The sequence below is a fragment of the Mangifera indica genome, chromosome 8 (genome assembly GCF_011075055.1).
Source record: "Mangifera indica cultivar Alphonso chromosome 8, CATAS_Mindica_2.1, whole genome shotgun sequence".
Taxonomy (NCBI): Eukaryota; Viridiplantae; Streptophyta; class Magnoliopsida; order Sapindales; family Anacardiaceae; genus Mangifera; species Mangifera indica.
The window spans coordinates 4,514,850-4,528,602 of record NC_058144.1 but is presented as its reverse complement, the minus strand read 5'-3'; the positions used below and the strand labels follow the sequence as shown (position 1 = coordinate 4,528,602).

General features: G+C 31.8%; 1 protein-coding gene across 4 annotated transcripts; it reads right to left on the bottom strand.

Annotated features, from left to right (window-relative positions):
* Window positions 1–8,453: 8,453 nt before the first annotated feature.
* LOC123223618 (FT-interacting protein 3-like) lies at window positions 8,454–12,807 on the bottom strand. Of its 4 annotated transcripts, none has more exons than XM_044646872.1 (4): window positions 12,603–12,807; window positions 12,080–12,174; window positions 9,438–11,858; window positions 8,454–8,821 (listed from the first exon to the last, which is right to left on the bottom strand). In XM_044646872.1, the coding sequence occupies exon 3, from the start codon at window positions 11,798–11,800 to the stop codon at window positions 9,473–9,475; it is 2,328 nt and encodes a 775-aa protein (XP_044502807.1). In that variant the 5' UTR covers window positions 11,801–11,858; window positions 12,080–12,174; window positions 12,603–12,807; the 3' UTR covers window positions 8,454–8,821; window positions 9,438–9,472. The 4 variants fall into 4 exon arrangements, with proteins under 4 accessions (XP_044502807.1, XP_044502808.1, XP_044502806.1 ...); XM_044646873.1 differs by having other exon boundaries at window positions 8,454–8,813; XM_044646871.1 differs by lacking the exon at window positions 8,454–8,821 and having other exon boundaries at window positions 9,248–11,858; window positions 12,132–12,174; window positions 12,598–12,806.
* Window positions 12,808–13,753: the final 946 nt, after the last annotated feature.

Sequence of the window (13,753 nt, the reverse complement as noted above, 5' to 3'; positions counted from 1 at the left end):
TAATTTTTTTAAAAATATATTTAATATCTTATTAGTTTTTTATTCTACTTTTTTAAAACTAGTTTAGTTCAGTTAATCAATTTTGAAAATTAGACAAATTAATAATCAAAATGAAAAATTGTTTTTTTCTATATTTTTTAACTAATATTTGAACCAATTTTTTAAATAACTTATTTTTCGATGAAAAAATCAATTTAATTCTATTACCAGATAATTTTGAATATCCCTATTTACGAATACAAGTGTGAATATAATTTCTTTCTGGGGTCAAAACTAATGAACATAATCAACTGCTTTGATTTTTTGTTAATTATTCACCAAAATACGGAAGCTTAGGTGATTGGAATGTTAATTATAAACATGTGTGGATGTAGAATATTATTCACTCTGTTTTTAATGTAAATAACATTATTTTTTTGACTTTTTTAATCAATGATAAAATTTAAACTTCTTGATCATATTTATTAAATAGTAAATTATAAATAATTTTTTAATAGCCCTATTGTACATATTTATGGGAATTAAAAATAATTTTTTACATTTCGAATATTGGATTTTTCCACACTATCATATTCCTATCATTTTCACCATTAAAACAAATTCAAATAAACAACAAATTCAACTCTTCAGCCTTAACCTTAACCCCTTTTAAGAGCCGTTGCCGGATCTTTTTCATACGGAAAAAGAGTGGGGGTAGAATTGTCATTAAATTATTTTTCTAACCTAATTATTTTCGAAAGGCAGCTGTCAACAAGAGAATGCAGGTAGGACCGTTGACCATAGACCATGTGTCAGTTTAAAGTTCGAAAAAAACCGATCTTCAGACGGGACCCACTATCGGAATCTAAAATAATAAAAAGTAAATCGGACGGCCGAGAGAGAGTTTGTTTCCTTTTTTTGTTTTTAAATTTGTTTGGGCCCCACTTGATAGGAAGAACTAAGTCTTAATCAGTTGGGGGGTGGGGGTCCACAAACCGGCCCCCACCTTTCCCGCGATTTTTTAACTCCCTTGTTTTTCAACCACTCCTAAAATAAGGATTCTCGGCTAACTTGAAAGAAAATTGATACAAGACTCAAAATCTCATAAATTTTTTTTTTTAAAATCTTTTTTGTCATAATAATATTTAAATCTGTTTTATTGAAATAATAATTTACGATATGTTATATATTTTATGTTTTATGGTAATTTGGCTTATAATACTATCACTATATTTATTTAGAATTGAAAAATATAATTCAAATTTTTTATTTGTGAAGATGAAATTCCAATACAATCCTCAAAACAACCATAATTAAAATATTTTCAGAGATATATTTGGATAAACAAAATAATAGACCCTCTTTTAATTCAAAAAATACCAATCAATACTTAATATTACAAAGAATTAATTAGACTGACTAAATTTTGTCAATCAAGAAGTTAATAAAATTAGAAATGCATTAATTATTAATTTCTATAATGACAAAAGATGACTTTGGAAAATTAACAAAATATACCCTTAAACAGTAATAATTTGAATAATAAAAAAAGAAATTTTATATATAAAAAAATATTAGTTTAAGTTTTATCTAACAATATATTAAAATTAAATTTTTGATTTATTTTATTCGATAGATCTAAAGTTTATTCTATTCAATATAATTGATTCGATGTTAAAAATAGTGATACAGTTCAAGTAAAATTCTTCGTTACCCAAAAAAAAAGAATTAAGAAAACCTATGCTACAATAATCCTAAATTATTCAAACTAATTTGTGATGATATAAAGGCAAATTTTTTAGCAGAAGTGGGTAGCTATGCATCACCCTTAACAGAAATTTTGTAATGGAATCAAAATTTGGGTCTATCCATCATCATAATTCGAAGAACATCCGTAAATAAATATTGCTATGTGCATAACTTCTATACATAATTTTATACACAAACAATGATGTATCATCATCTGATTGGATAGTTGAAAATTAAAGATAAAAAAATAATATTTAACTATATGGTGTCACATTGTTATTTGGGCACATAATTTTATTATTTATAAATATACCTAGAAACATATTTTATAAAACTCCAGCTAATTTCTTCCATTTTTTCCACCCTGATTAAGCTTATTCTAATGTACATACAAAAAATAAAAATGGATTAATTTATTTTTAATTTTCTATGTACATTTATATACCCTAAAACCATATAAAAAAGGACTGGAAACATAAATAAACATAAGTTTGTTAATAATTCTACCTTTTATACATATGGACTGTCATAATAAAAAAATATATGTATGTAAAGCAAAGAACTTGCAATTGTTATCAATACAAGAAGGATTTCATTTCCTTTAACTCTTTTCTAATGTTATAATAGAAAAAGGGAAACAACAAATTATTTGGATTAGGTAGTGTATCAAAACAGATCCATAAACTAAAATATTTTTTGTAATTATATATGCATGGCCTTTTCTTGTGGCTCTTCAGGCAGCTAGGGTTTCGATACCAACTCCTTCCATTCCATTGGCAGAGTCAACATTGAAAATGACAATTAATATAAATATCAAATACAATATTTTAATTGAAGAGAGCCTCTGCCTGGTGAATACATGGTATGTGTTACAAATTTCTTCGAGAAAACTTAAACCCTTTTTTGAAATGACACATAGATCATTGACTCTCCGTTTTTGTCTATATTTGTTTTTTAAGACTTGTAATGATCCATCTAATTTCTAGAAATGCTTCTCAATCAAATTTAGCCTGCTCATTTGGAAGGAAATCTGTAGATTGTGTTGATATTGAAGGTATTTTAGATGATTAATTTTGGACATGGGTTGACTAATAGAATAATTATAAAGTTTTAGTTGAATATTTTATCTATATTTACTTTTTTAATGCCGTCCTACTCCCTTATAGTCAACTACTGCCTTTTCAAGACCTTATAAAATTCTTTCTATTAATTTTATGAGCTTTAGTTGCTTGCCACAACAAAATTAGGTTACCAATATTGTGAGACTAGCTCTTAAGAGAGCAGCAATAATTTCTAGATATGATTAGCTATTAACATGGTTAATAATTTATTTTAAAGTAATGTTTTATGTATATATTTTTGAATATACAGATGATGTGTCATTATGTAATTGGATATTATTTTATTTTTAATTCAAAATCACTTTACTATATAATGACATATCACATATATATTCAAAAGTGTATAAATATAGTTTTTGATTATTCTAATACCACATCCTAAGTTTAAAATAAAGAACCCTAAAATAAATAGTTGTAGTTTTGAAAACTTAAATTAGTTTTTATATTTAGCTTTTCTTCAATATGCTCCCATTGAGATAACTGAAATTCTTTATGCAGATTTCTCGTCAACAAAAAGAAAAGTGTTAATTTACACCACAAAATTGAGATAACTGAAACTCTTCGTGCAGATTTCTTGTCAACTAAAAATAGATTCAATTCAAGTGAGGTAAAAAAAATAGATGAGAGTTTTTTTTTTTTTGGGTCACTAGGGACCTCATCCATATTAGTTGGATGAGTAAACTTGAGATATAACAATCAAACCCACAACCATTATATCGAGTAAGTTAGGGTTGAGTAAACCTGAGATACAATAATTGAACCTATAACCATTTCATCACGTAAGTTAAAGTTTTACAAACGTAAGTCAGACTTCTCCTTGAAACTTTTAATACTCCACTAATTTAGGCTTTCAAGTGATAAGTTGATAAAAAGTTAAAAATTAGGCCGAAGGACTATTTCCAGCCCAAGTTTTAATATAAAGATAAATACATACTCACAGGGTTTTAAAAACTCAAACACTCACTCATGAATCAATTTCTATTAAAAATTTTAGTTAGGTTAGGAATAAAACTGTCATTTATTAAAAGAATTATAAAATTAAAGTTTTATCACATTTTTCTCCTTAATTTTAAAATTGTCACAATCCCTCCCAACCCAAAGTTTCAAGTTTTGAAAAGTGATGATCATTTTACTCCCGAATCCCTAAGGTTTCTTTCTCCCCTTTCTAGTGACAACAACCATCTAAAGACTAAATGGAGAGTCACCGACCATCTCTGACAATTAAAGAGGCGTTTTCGTAGACAAAGAGATGATGTCTCATCGTTGACAGAGACATCTTCTCTTTATCGACAAAGATGTCTCTTCAGCTACTAGAGATGGTTTTCGGCTCTTCGTCTCATCTTCAAATAGTCGTTGTCATCAAAGAGAAGAGAAAGAAAACCTATGAATTTAGGAGTGAAATTGTCAATTTTCAAAACTTGAAAACTTTGAATGGGGAGAATTTGTGAGATTTTTAAACTTAAGGAGAAAAATATGATAAAATTTTAATTTTTTTAATAAATAATAATTTTACTTTTAACTCTAACTGAAATTTTTTAATAAAAATTGGATTATGAATGAATATTGAGGGTTTTTAAAACTTTATAAATATATATATTTATTTTTACATTCAAACTGGGTAGCGAATAGTCCTGTGGCCTAAAAATTATCATAATAGATGGATATATAATCATACAATTAATATTCTAAAGTTTTTATAATACGATTGAAAATGAACATGAACATGTTCAATGTATTTATACCTTCTCAGTGTATTGAAAATTTCTAGAGATCAATCTAATTGATAATTATTTTGGTTGACTGAATGTTATTGATCATCAGCATTTTGTTAACCAAATAGCAAACCTTATAGCTAAAATTTAATATATACAAAAGAGTAAATATTGTGACTGCAAATATAATATAATTTAATTTAATTTAATTACTACTAGGACAAGTAGTTATTGTTTTGTGAAATTAATTTGAGACAGAATGAAATAGGGAAACCACTTCTGGTTATTTTAAATTATTAATCTTAATCTTATTCAGTTTGTTAATTAAATATAATTTTATATTGAATTGAATTGAAGAAGTATGGTCGGCCTAATCTTAACAACTTGCCTTACATAATGGAATGTTCTTTATATCTAATTAATTGAAATTAAAAGTCATATGATAATTTATTCAAGCAAGAAGAAGCCTACTTTCATAATTAAATTCGCCTAACCTCTAAATTTGAGCCCTTTAAGTATTAGATCATGAGATTGCCTAACACTTCATTCCATATAGGAAATCGAAAAAATAAATTATATATATATTTTTAAGTGTATATTTAAATATACAAATAATATATTATTATATAATTAAATAATTTTAAATAAAACAATAAAATAATTACTTTATAATATATTATTTATATATTTAAAAATTGGTATAGACGAAAGACAGCTCTGTTCAGAGAGTGTACCAATTTGTTATGCAAAACGACTGACGACTTGCCTTGAAATTCTCCAAAGGATAGGGGTTATCCAATACATTTATATTTTGTAAGGAATTCTGGCTCTTGGATTGGAGCCCGAAAATGGGAAGAGAAAGGGTCAATCTAGTTATAACTTTCATGAAACCTCTTGTAAAGGTCAAGATATTGGTCCTTATTTTTAGGGAGGAGCATTCAATAATTTCACGCCATACGAGGAGGATCCACATTTTAGTTTCGATGGGGTCTAGTCTAGGACTCCAGGCACAACCTTCCATTTTCAGTTTCTAAAAATAGCAAATTTTAATGCTGGTTGGGAAGTTAATTTCTTTTCTTTCTGTTTCAGATGTGAGCCACATATATTGAATAAGAGAGTTCACCTGACCAGGAGGCATGAGCTCCCTCTTTGCAGATGCCCACTTTCCTCTATTGAATAGTTCAGAGTTTATTTATAATAATACCGAATAATTTAAAGATTTAATCTTTGATATGATATTAACAGAGTTGAAGGAATTTCAAATTCTTTCCCACCCAAGCTATGGCACTCGTTTTTCTCATATTCTAGGTCTGTATGGCTATGAGCCATGCACATGCACATGGGAATCAAAGATTAACTCATTTAAAGCTGCAGGCTCCATAGTCAGCCAGAACTCTGTGTTTTATCTGTAGCTTCAGATTCAGATTGGACTAGTTTGAATTGGGCTTTTTTTGACGAGTTGTCTGCAGTCCGTCTATAAAATTGACTAGACATAAATTACTGACAATTTGACCGGAAACTTTTACCTCTAATTCATATGGGCAATTTTGTTCTTGCAGTCTCAACCTCGCCTTCCATATATAGACAAATTAAGAATCATAGCAAATAATGAAATCGCCAATTTAAGTGCCAGTAAGTTAGCAAGTCATCGTCGATCATCATCCTCATTTGTTTTTTGGGGTTTAAAATTGGGTTAATGGCAATTTTATTTTCCAAGAAAGCCTGCCTCTCCTCAAAACTACCTAACATATTTTATATCAGTAATAACATATATATTTGTTTTAAATATATAAATAAATATATATTTATATGTATCATAATGTGATTAAGTATTAATTTATGTGATTAATTATATAAATAAATATAAATATATATTATTTTCCCAATTTACGTCAATGAATTAGCTTGACTGTTGCCCCTTCAATAATTTACTAGACACTCAAACTATTACTATATAAAATAACTTGTAGAATCTGCCTTCATCCTCTCAATTAGTAATTTGAAGAAGTACGGGATGATCAAGAAAATGGACTTTTGTTTCGATAATACTGCGAAATTCAAACTCAACAAACCGAAAATCAAATAAGAATAGTTGATGAAATATCGAGACTTGTATGTGTCACGCTCAAGTTCAGGAGATATCTTCTTCAAGTTGGTGCAGGAAGAACAAATCTTCATCATCCTCATTTTTTCAGCGTCCTTCAAATAAATCAACAACACTTTGTCAAAAAAGAGCACGCCCAATGTCTGTTTATTTGACAATTTCAAGTTTGTTTATTTATTTTTAAATCAATGTAGTTTTAATCCAGTACTTCATTTCGATATTCAACATACTTTAAATTATCTATTAATGATAATATAAAAGAAATAACACTCAAGATTCAAGCATTGTTGACAATATATATATATATATATATATATGCTCTTAATCAAAATAAATAAATAAATGGCAAGTGGGATTAGGTGAGTGTGGACATAGGAGTAGAGTAGAGATAGACAATTTCAATCCGAATTTAAGAACTTCGACCTTAATGGAGATGGGATTCTCCGATAGATTTAGAAAAGGGGACAAAAAAACTTTGTAATTAGAGATGAGAATACATGTGTTCCTTCCCTGCCCCATCTCGCCCCCTTCCTCATCCCTTTATATTAATATATTTATTTAAAATACTATAATATTTTTTTAGTTTTAGATTATTTATGTTTTTCAAATTTATTTAAGTTTTTATTATGCATATTAAAGTGATTAATATATGATATTTGTGATATTTGAAATAGTGGATTGGTTTTAATTTTATTAATTTTATTATTTAATATATTTATATTGTGTTTAGAGTGAATGAAGAGGAGAATTTTTTTTTTAGGGACAGAAAAAGGGTTTTTCTTTATGGGAAAGGGACAGAAAATCCTTATCATCTCGATAATGAAGATGGGGATTGATATCTTCTCCTCGCCCCTCCCTATTGCCAACCTTGTATATGAGGTTATATTTGCTACTCCACTAAGGACGGAGAGTAAAAGAAAGAAAGAAAGAAGGTCTATCCGAATATTTGTTATTGGGGTTAGTTGAGTTTATCGAATTGGACTTATGCTTCTAGTTGGGCTTTAAATGGACTTTTGTAATCATCTGGCCTATTTCGCATACTTCGTAATTCGACCTTTCTAATCAGGAAAATGTATTTTGGGAAAGTGTTTTAAATTGTAAATCAAATCCCTCTTATGAAACTGATATGATGATGTTTTAAGAAAGCACGAAAAGAGAGAGTTTTGAGATGTCCCCAAGGCTTAACTCACATCTTTCTGGTATGTAAAGCCAGCTAAACCCATTGCATAGCATTTAGATTAGATTAATTGCTTAAATTTATTTGAATTTTTAAGGTAATCACATTCTAAAATTATTTATCGAACGAAGAATTAAGAATATTGGGTGGAAATTAAGGTAGTTAAGAAGAAAATCAAGACTCTCCCTCTCAAGGAAGAAATAATGGAGTCAATGTATCAGTAGTTGACTTCTAGCGTTGGGTTTTTTTTTAACCTTAGTGAACTATAAGATTAAATATCTGAGTTAATGTTTGTGTTATATGCAATGCATGAGCTGTTAAAATTGGAGGAATCAAATACAAGAGCAGTTACAAGTAGAGTACGGAAAAGACAAAAAACCAACAATATGCCTACGGGGGCTCACTGACCAGAATGCAGAAGCAGAGTCACAAAGACGTGGCTAAATTGAGAAGAAAACGTGGATACAGCCTGTAACATTATTACTTTTTAAACTTCAAATTAAAAAAATTATTAAGATTTTAAATTAAAAAATATAATAAATTTTATTTTTTAATATTTTTAATTTAATAATATTTTTATCTTTAATTCTAATAACAAATTTTAATAAAAATATAAAATTTTAAAAATTAATATGGATATAAATTTGTGTATCCACCAAACCTTTTGGTGGGAATAAGTCTTGTAAAGCAAATAAATAACGCCTCCACCAACCTGGTACACAGAAAGCCGATACACCAACACAATTCCCAGAATCAACTACCCAATTTTCTCACTAGTCAGTTTTTGCTGTTCAAAATGCCACATTAACCCCTCCAATTGCTATGAAGCATATTTGTGGTTCTGTCGCCAAAGTGGTTTAACCATCACGTTAACCCAAAGGAAATCTATTTGTTTTTGTTTGGAGAATTTATTATGCACTTGCGCAGCTGCCGCAATAGTCGGGAACGCAATCTCTGCCTGTCCCCTTACCCTGATTCTCTTTACATGTAAAATAGAGCCAACAATAAACAAAATGTACTATAATATGATCAACAACAGGAGTAAGAAGCACACTTCCATTCAACAAGTACAAACATACCATTTATAAACAATTAAGTACTGTCAACAGCTAGTTGTTCAGGATGTCTGGTAATTTAGATGCAACTTAAATGAATGTTGGTATTTAGCTATATTATATTAATCTAATCAAGATCAAAAAAGCAATAACAAATTAACATAAAACTCAAAATTAGGGATCAAGATTAACATTAAACATGCAATGCTGTAATTCAGCAATCACCAAAAGAAACAGAAAGTTATTCATCCCAAGAGATGTGAAGGTTGGAGCTCAAAGGTCCAGTTAGTATCTACTAGATCTACCTAAGCAAAGAGAGGTTCAGGATAAGTAAAATTCTAATCAAAACCTACAAAATTACAAATTAACATTAATTGATTACCATACACTCAAGTCTCAAACATAAATAGAACTATGGAGGATATATAAGAACCACAAATCCACAAAATCAAACACCTTCAGGAGAAGGATATACATAAAACTTTTCTATCAGCAAATCTCCACTGACTTGACAATAAAGGGGAAAACTAAATGTCATACCACTAAAATGCGGCTGCAGATGTATCTGGCCTTCCTCATAGCATGCAATCAGTTCGAGCCGGCAACCTCCTGAAGAAATTGAGTGGCACAGAGGGAAGCTTCTGACGAAACTTTGGATGCCTTAAGACATAAACTCCAGTTAGAAGAGCCACAACTTGGAATGGTGTAACATAAAGAACAATGGCAGCAATCAAACAAAAGATCACAAAAAGAGCAGTAGCTCTTGGGTCTCTCCAGCTCAACAAAGATTGCAGCCTCTCCCCTTGCGTAGCCAAATCACCAACCACAGTCTGAATTCTACCAGCAATACTTCGCAAACGATCATATCTCATCCTTACAATATCAGAAGGCCTAGAAGTTGGAAATGTATCGAATTCTTCATCCAATTCATCGGGATGGGCAGAATCTGCATGGGAGAGACGGGTGTCCATGTGAGGAGGATAACTAGGCTTCCACCTATAGTACCAAACTCCAATCAAGAACAGGTACAGGAAAATTGTGGGCAAAATAAGTTCTGGGTACAGCACCAGTATGATAAACAAGATATGAATCAGCACAGTGGTAATGGGGTTTTTCCAATTGCAGATCTGATCAAACCATTTTCCCACAGCAATTAAACCACTCAACACTCCCATAATCCTGAAAAAATTAGCTTTGCTACGTCTCATGCTCCACATGTGAGAACCCACATCCAGCATAAACTCCACAACCTCTTTCCTCAATGGTGGCTCGGCTCGGCTCAGCCTCATGGACACAATCTGAGTGGCCTGATGCCTCAAGTTATCGAGTTGGCTCACAGTTAATGGATGCAAATAGTGCATCTTTGGCAACAATGGTTGTGAGTACATATGCATCATGTTAAGCAATGATGAGCACGTGAATCTCACAGCTAAATGAATTTCACCCATCTTCTTGACACCATTTGGATATAGAACCAGAAGCGGATACGAATGAGTGTAAACACGATCTGTTTCAAGTGTAGAGAGTCGAATCCTTACCTTCCCAATTCTTAAATCCTTTGACCCTTCAGATTTATCTCCACCATGCAAATGATGATTATCAAACACCCCAATTGTTATAACAGTACAAGGATCGAAAACTTCCCATGTATATTGCTCATTCCACTTGGGAGCAGAGCTATCTATGATTGTTCTAGTTCGAACCCATTTCTGCCCATACTTTGCCACACAATAAGCATCTGTAGTTCCCCTGCCATCCTTAGTTTTCATTGGCATCAAACCTTGAGCATTCAAAATGCCCAATTCTAGTATCCCTATGCTGGACTTCCATAACTGTTTTGCTGTTGGCCTAAGATCACTACTGTAGTGTGTCGACTCGTCCAAAACATGATAACCTCCATCCAAAGAGATCCTCACGTGAATCCTGCTAGCAAACTTTGTCTCCTTCTTCTTCTCCCCTTCCACAATCACATGCTTTTCTAGATTAAACCACCTAGTGTTTACCGGCTTATGATCAAGCCTCCTGTCCACATACTGTAGAGGAATCGCACACCTTCCCAGATTTTCTTCCCTGTTAGGTGCAACTCTATCTTCCACACTCAAAATCAAGTGCTCCTCAAATGGTTCTGCTGCCACAAACATCAGATCCTCATTCCACATAGGATTAATAGTCCTGCTAATAGAACTTCTAGTTCTCAAAGTCTGACTTCCAAGTATGGCCCTGACAAAAACATCCGGGTACCTACCCTTGTCAGTGGGTTGCAGGTCCTGAGCTTCAATGACATTAACCCTCAAATACCACAGCTTAGGAGAGAGATAAACCTTGGACCTTATATTAGCCAGACCATCCATGCCACTGACAGTGGCTGCATCTGAATGCCATGCCTCAGGAAATGCCTCATCTGCTTGAGTACCCATCCAAACAGCCAACATTAATTCTCCCTTAACTTTTTGCCCCTTCCTATCCTCCAACCTATACCACTGCGGAGCCAAAGGACTATCTGGAGGAACCCGCTTTGGAATCTCATTCATATCAAAATAAACTCTACCCATAAAATCATCCTTCACAAAGTCCTTATCCTTCACAATAACCTCAAGAACGGATGACTGAATCCGATCCTTAGAGAACGCAAACACCTGGTTCCACTCAGGATGTGAAGTCTTTTCAAAATGCCGAGTAGTACCCTTATAATTGCCAAGCTTAACTTCAACATAAGGGTCACAGCTACCAGTGACATCTTTTCCAGGTAAGTCCTTGGCCTTGACAACCCGGACATAAAGGTATTGCATCTGCTCAACAAGGTCATAGGTGCTGGTGAGCTTGTCACCGCTGACCTTACCCCCACCCAAATGGGGACTGGTCTCTTTCAAAGAAAAATCTTCTGGAGGCGGTCTCTGCATCATGTTTTACGGAGAGAAAACTGAAGAGTTGTATCTTTTGAGTTCAAAATGTTTCCGGAACCTAAAAGATAGAAATATGATTGAATTAACCGTTACAGGAAAAAAAAAAAAACTTATCTAAATATTCAAGAAAACTGAAAAGTAGGAAATCAAATACAGATATTTTGAAAACGAAAATTGAAAGAAACTTTAACAGCTAGTTAAAGAAAGCATTAAATGATGCAACAAAAACTCAAAACGACAACAGCTGGAAACAAAACGCAGATGGTTTTTAAAACATACACTCTTGGGTCTTTTATAAATGGGGAGCTTGACGATACAGATAGAAAATGACCTTACTAGAGGTTTTTTAAAGCTTCAGATCTGTGAGCTAAACCCTGCAGAAAGCAAAAACACAAAACCGTCAATTACCAGCCAGGAAAAAAAAAAAAAAGAGAGAGAGACTAAAAGAGTAAGAATTTTTAGATCTAATAACAGTGAAAAAGCGATATCCAAAGCTCAAAACCAGTTTATGTGCGTAGTATATGCAAGCAACAGAGAAGTAAAAAGACTGTAATCTACTAGATAATCACGAAGAACACAGGAAAAATATCAGTCTCTTCTCTTCTCAAAAAAATTTTAGTAACAAAACATGTTTTTCTAAATAGAGATACTTGCGACAAAACCCTCAGATAATCGTTCTCGATTTTCCCGAAAAACAAACACATTGTATAACAACGACAAAAAAGAATAGACAGAACCAAAATATGTTTGAAAGAAAGCAAAAAAGAAAAAGGTGTTGATAAACCCTAGCTTCGTGCCTTACATGAACGATGAAAGCAGCGGAACAAACACCAAGTTTCTTTTTCCTTTTAGTGTTTGTTGCTTCAGAGTAAAAAAGAATAGAAGAGACAAGATAAGAACAACAAGAAGAAGAAAGATGGAAATAAACGGAAGAGAGAGAAGAGACTTGTGTCTGCTTTTAGATTTTGCTTTTTCGTGGGCTAGGATCTGATGAATCTCTAAGAGAATACATATTCTACATACTTCCATCTATCTGTTCTCTTTGCCTTTTTTTTTTTTTTTTTTTAAACACTTTTCTAATTTTTGGTTTTTATTTCTTTTATTATTTTTAATTCTACTGATTTGGTACACTGTTCGGTGGGGACCCGGGTTTCAAGCTTAAGCGATGGGACAACGGTTGGGCCCCGCACGTGCGCCCAGCGCTTACGTTTGGTAAAAAATATCCCTTACCCTTGCCTGGGTCTACTCAGTTTTGCCATTGAATTCTCTTCTTTGTTTTTGAACGCCTTTTCGCTTAATAATCCAAACCCAAAAATTTTAATCTGAAAATCTAAAATATTTTATTATAATAAATATAGGTATTGATGCCATTAATAATTGTTATACTTGAAATAAGTATGTTTGTCTATATTATATAAATTTACATTGTGACAAATTTTATATTGAATTAATTACTATATAATATCGACATTTGAAATTACAAGATCTGTCTTTACATTAATCCAATAAAATATGAAGTATTTGTGGATAAAGCCTTGAAGCCTGCAGGTTAAACGGGAATAATATTTAGAAGAGAGCGCCTTGGCGTACTTGACGGTAAATCAATTAATTTACGTTTTTACCGTAATCCTCGATTTCTGGTATATTCTAAACCCGTCCCTTTGCTTAACTTTTTTACCATACATATTAGACGGTAACTGAAAAGAGAACCTCAGTCAAAATACAGGTGTCAAATGTCGAGGTAGGTTCTATGCTTGACATCTAATGGAATTGCAACGTACGTTACAAGGACAAAAGAGGTTTGTCCTTTACAGGTGTCTGTCGCTTATGCCTCAAATAGTTTAATCAATCGGCCAAAAGACTTAAGGGTGCGTTTGGTTGGGAGAATTTATTATTATCTGGATAATATATCTTTTATTCTCTTATTTGATTTGTTAGTAATAAAAGATTACA